This window comes from Poecilia formosa, unplaced genomic scaffold, assembly GCF_000485575.1.
Source record: "Poecilia formosa unplaced genomic scaffold, Poecilia_formosa-5.1.2 Scaffold433, whole genome shotgun sequence".
Lineage (NCBI taxonomy): Eukaryota > Metazoa > Chordata > Actinopteri > Cyprinodontiformes > Poeciliidae > Poecilia > Poecilia formosa.
Genome location: NW_006800372.1, coordinates 180,867 through 191,666, shown reverse-complemented (window position 1 = coordinate 191,666; position 10,800 = coordinate 180,867). Strand labels below are relative to the sequence as shown.

The 10,800-nt window shown below is 37.6% G+C and overlaps 1 protein-coding gene and 1 long non-coding RNA gene across 2 annotated transcripts in view; one reads left to right on the top strand and one right to left on the bottom strand.

Annotated features, from left to right (window-relative positions):
- Positions 1-8,618, bottom strand: part of LOC103155522 (protein kinase C epsilon type-like) — a 230,665-nt gene extending 222,047 nt beyond the window's left edge. Inside the window, exon 1 of the mRNA XM_016663629.1 lies at positions 5,816-8,618. Coding sequence (XP_016519115.1) covers positions 5,816-6,163 — 348 coding nt within the window. The 5' untranslated portion in view covers positions 6,164-8,618. The remainder of the gene's footprint in view (positions 1-5,815) is intronic.
- Positions 8,619-9,385: 767 nt separating this feature from the next.
- LOC107833721 (uncharacterized) lies at positions 9,386-10,323 on the top strand. Its single transcript, XR_001659483.1, has 2 exons — positions 9,386-9,488; positions 10,007-10,323. It is a non-coding gene; the product is annotated as an uncharacterized LOC107833721 (long non-coding RNA).
- The last annotated feature ends 477 nt before the right edge of the window (positions 10,324-10,800 follow it).

Genomic DNA, 10,800 nt, shown 5'->3' with positions numbered 1-10,800 from the left:
TATCTTTAAAATGATAGCGGCACAAACGAAAATTTTTGCTGCCCAAACCAGCACAAACGTAGCCGAGTTGATTGACACCCATTTTGCCTGATTTGAAGAAGGTGGGGGGGCTGGTTGACCTTGGATGACCTCTAGAAACATCTCTTTATATCTTTAAAATGATAGCGGCACAAACGAAAATTTTTGCTGCACAAACCAGCACAAACATAGCACAAACGTTTGACACCAATTTTGTCTGATTTGAAGAAGGTGGGGGGGCCAACTTCACTCAGGTTTTTTTTATAGGTCTAATCTAAACTCGGGTTGGTCTGCCACATAAAACCCCAGTAAAACACAATGAATCTTGTGGTTCTAAAGTGAGAAATTAAGGAATTCTTTTGATAGCCACTGTAGGTTTTAGTAGTTTTTCTCTTTGTTTCAGAAATGAACAACGCAGACAGCGATAATTAAACCCACGAGGGCACTGGTGCCGCCGAGGCATACTTTCATCTCATTCCACAACCTTAAACCAAAAAGCTCTTTTCTTTTAAATCAGAAGATGTCTGGCACAGTTTCTGCACCCTTCATTGGGTCTACCAAGATTCTTTATGATGAGCTTTAAAAAAAGAAAACACTCCTTTCATCTTGTCCTGTTCTCCTTATTCTCTCTCTAATGGACCTGATGGCCTCATCAATAATGTAATCAAACATTCATGTGCTCCAAAGGCTTCCAACAACAATGGACCACTTCTTCAGCACTATGTACTTATTTATGGTGCAATAAACTCTGCAGTTGGTGCTTTCTTTCTTAACCATCGTCAAAGGAGAAAGACTCTCTTGTAATTTTCCAACATGGCTTTAAAGTAACATTTTGCCAGAGTTTTGTTTTCTTTTGAATATTTGTTGTTTCCCTGTTGCCATAAAGTCTTGCAGGACTTTATGGCATGCTGAGACGGCAAAGCATATGAATTAGGTTTACAAAGAAAAAAATCAAAATCAGTGATCAGAAATATTGACTTGAAACCAGAAGTTTATCTATGCAGTAAAAAAAAACATACTTCATTTTCTCATTATCTAATATTACTCAAATATTTTTCTTCCTGTTCTAGGTCAGTTAGTTTAAGCTGTTTTTTTTTCTTTTTTTTTTTTCTTTTTTTACTTTCTTGAAAGCCAGAGGTGCACACAGGGGCGCTGCCAGAAATTGTGGGCCCCCTGACAAAAAATGTGATTGGGCCCCCCGCACAGCAGCTGTTACAATTTTTTGAGTCTATGTGACCCATAAAAACCATCACAATTGTAAAGGCTTGCATCTGCCTTGCTTTCTTTGGTTCAATACTGATAATTAGCACAATATTTACTGCTCATGAATTTAACATCCAACAGTCCGGATACAGTATGCAAGTAGGTTGCTTAAATTTTTTCTTAGTTTTAGATTACTGAAATGTCTCTCCCCATGAGCAATAGTCAAAAGCAATGTGCAACTACACAAAGCAATCCAGACTCCTCAAAAATGCTATGTAGTTGCATTTTATTCAAGCTGCAATACATAACTTTAATAAAAAATATGTTTTCTCCATAATTTGTTAAAGCTGTCACAATGTCGTAGCAGTTTGTTATGAGACAGATAATCTGTGAAAATAATCCTTCCTGAATTACTATTACTGGTTAAAGTAATGCACCGTTCTGACCAAAACGACCAATCAGAACAAGTAGGATGCTCTTAGAACTGTCAATTAGCCTCATTCACTCACTGCTAAATGTGCTAATGGGAGAGAAACAACTTATCATTACAAGAAACTGTTTATCTGCCGTCATTGGTAGCTATGCTAACTAAACTGAGCATTCACAGTTTGAATCTGCACAGCTCTGTGCTATGCTAGCTGCAGCACGACACAAATCGAGGAGGAGGAAGGATGAGCAGCACCACATGAGATTGTGATTGACAGCACTAAAACTCTCCTGCCACTGACTGGTTGTTTCGAGAGAACCCTGGGAGAAAGCAGAGGAAATAGATTTTTCACAGATTACCTCTCATACCATACTGTCACAACATAATGACGGTTTTAAAAAATATGTGAAAAAAATATTGATTAAAAAAGTGACATACTGCTGCTTTAATTTCACTCAGGAGAGAACAGGTCAGGAGGGATGTGTTTTAGAGCTTCTGCTCACTCACTCATCTGTTAAGTGGTAAAAGGCACAGGGACAAGTTAAATATATGAATATGTTGGTAATTTTTTTCCTTAATTTATTAAATGCTAAAAGGAGGCAAACAGTAGTTTGTAGCTAAGCTAATTATGCTAAATGGTTGATCATCTCACACAGCCTACTCACCTCTCTTGGAGAAAAACTGGGTTAGAAATCAACACTCTTGCCTTTTTCTCTCTTTCCCTCTCTCTATTTTGCTTTAGAAAACCTGATTTTATAACCTTTCTTAGCAGCATAGTAACTGCCACAGTCACTGCAGCTTCTATGGACTGAAGCTGCATATGTCACTGTTAAGCGCTCCAAGCAGGAACGAACCATTTCATGCAGATTCAGGGGGGAGTTCAGGGCAAAAAACGGATGTGTGTTTTTTGGTCTGGGAGGGGTAACATTAATTTTTTACTGCTAAAAACAATCTTTGAAAATACAATATGATAAATTTTGTATTTGACAGGACCCCGATTTTTTTATTTTATGTCTATGAACAAAATATAAATAATTAAAATGTGGAGGGCCCCCTGCAGGTCAAGGGCCCCTAGAATTGTCATCACTTTTCACCCCTTTACCGTGCCCCTGGGTGCACACATATCAATAGGTTTAAGTTCCAAACACAAACACATTTTACTGCGAAATGGATGCTTCAATCTCAGAAAATTATATGAAAAGACTTTGTGAAGATGGCCACAATATAACGACTGAAGAACTGTCATAGCCTCAAAGCTACCAAGAAGACATACATCCAAAAGCAACACAAAAAGTTGGTATATAGCATACATTTAACATTCAGGGACAAAGACTGTAATTTTTCAAGACATATGTGACCTTTGGTTTTATAAAACTACCTATTTTTAAGACAAAAGAGGAAGATCTTTCTTTACCCCTCACTGTGGTTTGGCTGTGGCAAACCACTAGAGAACAAACTTCTATGGAGTGTGTAGACCCTAGTAAAGACCAAATCATTTATGTATCAAAACTGTACTTTCATTTCACAATGACTGTATCTAGAATAAACAGATCTAGCTTTACATCAATAAAGACTTCAGCACTCTTGGGGTCCTTGAAATGGTGGAAGTGGTATTTTTAATCACCAAATAATCTTGTGGTCTAAATTGTAGTACAATCAGAACATGGTGTTTTGGTGAAATCCCTTCAAATTCCAACATTTGCTTAAGCCTTGCTAGCAAGATTCTACATGTAAATTCTGGTGTAATAAACGTACTATCCAAATGTCAGTCCTTATTGCTGCCACCATTTGTTTCTGGCAATGTGTTTAAAAATACATAAAAATGTAGGATCTCATTGAAAACCACTATCACCAGCATTTAAAAAGCCTGACTTGCTAATTCTGATTTTGTCTGATGCTGATTTTATTTGTATTTACAGTTATTTGTATTTGTAGTCACTTAATATAACAAAGTCGCTAAGTTGGTAAATATTGGTTTTTCAGCAAATGTATTTTCGTCCATTCATGCCAGCAGGTGTCATAGCCCATTATAACAAACAAATTACTTACTATGCAATAAAACTTTTCTATAGATGTTTTACACAGCTTCAAATATTAGCTTAGCATTGCATCTATAAAACTTTACTTAAACCATATTTTTAACCATAATTAATCACGTTTTTCCCCCTCATTTTTTGATTCTGGGTAATTTATGTTTATTTCAATGTCAAAAAATAATCTCTCCTTCTCCACCACAAATGACACTGAAATACAACAGCAGAAAGAACAACTTGACAAGCAGCACAGAAGAAGAGCAGCTAAGGGAATTTGCCTTGGAGCATTTGTCACTGACCAGATGCCACACATGTTTTGTTTGATCAAAAATAAAAATGGAGTAAATTTTTTATGCAATGTTTGTTCCCTTAATGGTCCACATTCTGGAGAATACACACAGTGACAACTGAGTTTATCATGTTCGCGACTAAGATCGTTTAAAATGTCTGCTACATAACTTTTTCTTCTTTTATTAAAAAATAGTAGCACACTGCTTATCCAAAAAAAAAGTCACCACCTGGATTTAACTAAGCAAATATGTCCCAGCCTCCTATTGGATAATTACTGCATGGGTGATTATGTTTCAGCTGGAAACAAGTTATTGAACCCCAACTGTTGCAGTGAGTTGCTTCTCGTTTCTTATACACCCATGTCTAGAGACCCATTCGGTGGCCATGGGAAAGATGTCAGTCTGTTTGAGAAGGGTCAAATTATTGGCTTGCACCAAGCAGAGAAAACATCTAAAGAGAAACTGCAGGAACTACTAAAATTGGGTTATGAACTGTCCAACACATTTAAAAACGATGTGGGGACCCAACATCTTTGACGAAGAAATGTGGCTGGAAAAATATTGTGCCATAATCAAAGCTAAAGGCGGTCCAACAAAATAATAGTGGGTGAACTTTTTTTTTTTTTTTTTTTCTGTGGTGACGTTTTTTTGGCCAACCAGTGTTTGGCTCCATTTTAAAGTAACTGTTATGACCAACCTTCTGCTCCTAATGCAAATATTTAATGATGTTCACAGCAGGAAACCAAAAAAATGTTTTTTGAATGCTGTTCTTGTATTTGTTGATATTATAAAAATCTGCATTGGCAGAGATCAGACTCCGACTTTAAACTGTAATCGATGGATTGCTGGCTGGAAAGGTTGCTGGAGTCTCTACACCCTGTGTAGAATCGTCTTCAGAGCCGCTGCCAGAACGCTGTCAGAGACTCCTCACACACTCACCAATTTTTAAACTGCTGCCATTAAGCAAACAACACCACAATATCAAAAGCAGATCCTGCTGCACTGCTGTTAGGAACCGGCACTTTATATTATTGCACCTATTTTGTCACATAAGTGTTTTTATGTATCTGTACTGTACAAACATTATTTTTTTACATGATACTATCAAAACTTACTGGATTTGTTATATAATTAATGTAATAAAATCACAACTAATTAAATTTGTGATTATGGGATAAAACGCTAAGTCTTCAAATCTGGTCAGTTTACCTCTTGAAGTTAATATTCAGAACATCAGTTTTTGAGAACGATGTATCTTTCCACCCTCCACTTTACAAACATCCACTATATGGAGTTTGTATGTTAATTATAATAGGCGATTTATTCAACTGATTTATTTTTTATTATTTTAATCGTTTGCGTTTATGTGTCACCTTACTTTGTTTATACTGCAAACTATTGTTGGAGTCATAGGACAGTGATGACTCCTGTATTGTCTCCAACAGGTGTTGCATCAATATTCACATTTATGTGGTTCAACTCAGGGCAGCAGCTGACTATTATGTTAGTAATCAATTACTCTACTGAGTATTCTGACGATTAATAAATTAATCAACTTAAAAAATGGCACATTCTGCAGATTAACAACTGCAGCCTTTTAAATATTAGAAATGCTTTAAAAGATGAAAAAAAAACATTTTATTACCTAATATATTACACAATATATTACACAATTCGTTTGATTTGGCAAATCAATTGTTTCGGTTCTAGTTCATTTAATTACGTTTTGTGGCTAAAGACAACAATTGATGGCTTAATTGACACAGATAACCATAAAAACTCAGCATATTTCTGTTTGATTTGTGTGTACAGGGCTCCAGAGGGCATTTGTGGGTCAGACTCACCCAGTTCTCATAGTGCTTGCTGCCGCTGTGCAAGATGTCCTCAAACTGGATGATGCAGTTGGCCACGAAGTCGTCGTAGCCGATGGGGGCGTCATGGAAGACGGACAGCTCAATCCTTCTGCCGTCGATGACCTCCGTAGTGAACTCGTCGTTCCACGTGGGGCTGTTGGTCTTCTGCTTGGTGGAGGTCTGACCCACGCGTGAGTCGTCCACGTTCAGGGCGATGTACGTGTCCAGGAGGAAGGTCTGGGTCTTCGGACCCACGGCATGACGCAGGGACCAAGCCGTGGGCTTTAGGTCCAACGCCTCGCAGATTTTAATCTTCAGCTGCCCGTTGAAAACCACCATGTCGCCGCGAGGAAAAAGGTCCAGTTGTTGACAAAATGCTCTCCTGCGAGGAAATCAGCTGCTTTGTGTTTCTGTTCAACCGGTGGTCCTCCGGTGTAATATGACGCGGTCCGAAAGCTTCTGAATCCAACCTGTTTCTGCTTCTTCTTGTGAAACGCCAGCAGTTCAGCAAAGTACCAAAATGCTCCCCCCACCACCCTCCACCTCTGCCCGGTGTAAGCTGGAGGGCAGCCCCGGAGAAGCGACCGTTAGCACTGGAAAGGCTTCCTCAGACGAGCCGGGAAGAAATAGCTGCCAACAAGCGCGAGATAGCAGAAAACATCCGAGCAGAGGCCACAGATGTGAGCCGCTGTGTCATTGTTTTTACGTTCGAGGAATTGAGAAGAAAAAGAGAAAACCAACTCTCTCAGCTGGGCTCTAGCTCCCTGGAAGAAGCGGAGCAGTAGCGTGTCCCCGCCACTGCACCGTGACGCGGGTGTGAGGCTCCGGATGCAGCCGCCGGGACTCATCGGCAGATGTTCGCCGGACCGCTGCGAGCAGACAGCAGCTGGTGGCGACCGCTGCAGGGGCGTGGAGGTGGGGGGAGTATCCGGTGGGTGGTGGTAGGCGGATAGGTAAAGAAGACGGGGAGACAGACTCCTGCAGCTTGGACCTGGTTTCATCCACTGCTCACTAACTTCATATATCTGTCTGCTTCTCCCCTTCCTCTGTCTCGGTGTCTGTCTGGTGCAGGAAATGCGAAAAATACGTCAGATTTATGTGTGCCTAGCTGGTGCGAAAGACGGGGGAGGTAGTGCATAGGAGGTAGGGTTGTAGGGATGGGGAAGGTATCTTCAGCTTGCACGCAGTTCAAAATATACGGAGAGGGGGCTGGAAAAAGCAACAGCCTTCAAGCACATGTTGACTTGAGCCAGGTGTCCTCATTCTCATCTGCTGGAAGTTTAGGTGCAGAAATATGAATATTCATGAACATTTTCTCAAAAAGGGCCAGCTGCAAGTACATAAAATATAGGAGCTGAGAGGAATGCAGGAGTATGTGAGGCATGACTGGAATTTCAAGTGCAGTCTTGACTGCAAACCACGACACTCAGAAGCTCATCGGTCCAGCACTTACATAGAGCCACTAAATGGATTAAAATAAAATATAGTGTTATTAAAATATTATTATTCAAAGCTTAGATTAGGTTAAACATTGTTATTTGACATAGTTAGCAGAGCTGAGATTGTTTTGAAAGTCGTCTTTTTTTTTTCTTTTCTTTTTACTGAATTTAAAACATGGCTCCATTTAGGTCCAAACAGGGAAATTCCAAAACAAGAAACTTGAACAGAAAATCCACGTCGGAACTGGGAAAGAGGGAACAACTCAGACTATGTACTTGTAAGGCCAGCTTCATGTTTCAAAATGGCCGTTCCTGGCATCAACAAGATGTGGTGCAGTCTTGTTTAGTTTACAAGACTCAGTTGTTGTGTCTGAAAGTAATGTTACTAATAGCACCTACAACCATAAACTGAACAAGTTAAAAGAGGTGTTTGCTTATGTATTGAAGTAAAGTTTAAAACGGTGGCCGTACAAAGTTCTTTGGACAATTTCTACTTGGGCATCGCCATGTTGAGATCCCAATTTCTCTGACTACCTTCATTGGAAATTTGTTACCTAGTGTGTAATGTCAAACCCAGCTGAGGTAGGTGTAATGTAGCATAAGTCTCAAAACAAGAGGTAAGGTAAGGTAAGGTAATTTTATTAATATAGCACATTTTCAGCAACAAGGCAATTCAAAATGCTGCACGTTCCAAGTCAAGTCCAAATAAAGTCTCCAGTCCAGATTCCCCAAATTACAACATGCTTGTTCTGAGACAAGTTTCATTTCTTAAACTGTTAACTGAGTCTTTAATAAATATGATGGCCAAACAATTTCTCTGCAAGACAATTTTATTTGTTTTGTCTAAAACATTATGAAAAAACAATAAAAGTTTAAACTATAGATGAATAAATAATAGGAACACATGTTTACCTCTGTAAAGCAGCAGCAATATATACATAAAATGCAAGCGTCCTTGAGATATATTGTTTCAGGAAGATATAAGGTAAAAAAAAAAGGACAGTAACTTTTGGCTTTATTGTTGTTAGGCACTAAGTTCAGGTTCACTTAAAGCATTTTCTTGCAAATAAATGTTGAAAGATGAATTTCTATGCTTGAAACAGAATATAAGAATGTATTTTTAGATGAAACATCTAGTCGGAGTGAGATAGAGTAACATGAGATTATATGAGGATAACTATATGTTGCATAAAACGTATATAATGACTCTTGTCCACATCTATGGTAATCTGGATACATATACATCCTTCTTCCCTGGAGGATGCCTGACCTTCACTATATGCAGCGTTGTCTGAGTCCATCCAGATTACAGAGACACAGAAGCAATATGAAATATAAAAATGATATATTATTTGTTGTATTTCAATATATGAATGTTTCCTTAAACAGAAAGAACTTTCTTTAACTGTTCGCTGTTCCCCCGAAATTAATAATGAGAAACAGCAATTTGTTTCATATTTGAATGCATCTTAGTCCAAGAAGACATCTCCAGTAAGATTTCACATATCAAAAAAGAAGTGGCACATAGTGAAGACCAGAAGCATAATGTACATTCCGCTTTTCTCTCTCTCTTTTTAATAAAAATAATTTAAAGAAAAGGAATCCTATAAAAGTCGATTTTAAAAGGACTAAATCCAATTTATTACTTTCAAAATCAATTTTCCTTCCTTTGTTTATCCTTAACTGGTTTAAGATATTTACTCATCATTTGTATTCTGAGTACCATATTTAAAGAAATCTATAATCCGAACTACAACATCCACCCATAATAAAAAATTGTGACATTTCTTCTCTACGGTCTGGTAGAAAAAAAGTATGTTGTGAATGGTACAACATACGAATTGTTCCATTTACACTGGAAGAAACTGTGCCATGGAAACTGTTTTTTTTTTTTGTTTGTTTGTTTTTGTTTCAATCCAGACGTTTTACGTTGAGAAATGATGTACATGTAATTTTGAAACAGTGCTTCCCCCTTCCGGTAGCTTACTGCAATTTCAAGCCAGGTGAACCCGCATTTGCTGCCACGGATTTCCGTTTTAGCACTTCCGCATTTTTTTGCCACATAGAATGGTTCCGGTGCGCAGGCAACAGTATGTTAATAGTGGCTTCTCAGTCGCTGCTGGACTATTAATGATGCCTATAGAATTATTCAGACGTCCTGAAACGCTCCAACAACAACAAAGGATTTAAGCTGGATGTGTCAAAACTTCACAATAACTTCGAAGGTAAGTTAATAAATCGTTTGTATTCACCAAAATGCCTCATATGTCTGACGTAGCTAACAGGGACAAGCTTACAAAGGTGCTATGTAAACGTTAAGTGTTTTGATTATCTGTGCAGTGTGCAATCTACATATCTATGCTTTATAGATAGATATATATCTATATAAACATATATAGATCTGTCTATGCTGTGCCCAAGCCATCAGTCGAAGCTGAAGTTAGCTTCCGAATGTAGCATCTAATTCGGAAAATAGCTAAAGGGCGATTACTCTTAATTTTTCACCATCTTGAGCTTTTTTAATGGGTTGTACTTTAAAAACTACAACACCTAGTCATTTCAAACCTAACTACATTATTCTGTAGTAACAGAATAAATAAAACATTTGTGAAACTTTCTAATTGATTTGTAAAATTTGTAAAATGTCATTAATAGATTCCAGAACGCATTAGATCTGAATTTTTAAATTGGCATTATTTGTCATTTTAACTTTCCGTTTTCTTTTTTTTAATCTTTATTATAGTTGGAGTTGAACAGGAGTTCTGTTTGATGGCTTCCTGGAGGGAGGGATCGCCTGAGCTAATGTTGCCAACAACTTTTCTCCTATAACGTTTTTGCTTTTCTTTATAAAGAAAGTATTTCTATCAGTTCTTTTTCCATTTTGTATACAGTATTTGCTCCATTTTTTATTTTTACCTTAATGCTTACATGGTCAGTTGAGGTGGAAATGTACATCTTCTTGATTACTGACAAATGTCAGAACCACATGGACTGAGCTGGTTACATCAGATCAATCTGAATCTTTATTTCTCATTAAAACAACTTCTTGTAATTTTAAGACGGTTATAAAATTGCATCTTTATTCTGCTGTAACGACGACTGCATTCTTGCAATTAAAATTTCTTGTATCCTGACCGTAATGCTCCCTTATACAACTCACAGAACAGATGATTGAAATGAAGACACTTTTTGAAAATATTTTCTGTGATTTTATTATAGAAATTGAGGATGGGAGAAATAGATTAAAATCAAATCTGGTATGAAAAAAAAAATCTTGTAAGTCATATCATCCAGCCTTATTCAGTATATTAAATTATATGACTACATATTGCTTAATATTCACATTTCTTTGCTGGCATTACCTAAATGTGTTGCATTTAACATCTCACTTGAATTCCTGATCTATATGCAAATACTTGATGTAACGTAAAGACCGAGAAAGGGGGAAAAAAAGGGTTGTGAAAAGGAAGGTATTACAAAGGAGAATCAAATTTATTTGAGGGACCAACAGGATAGCAAAATGAACAGTGAATATAT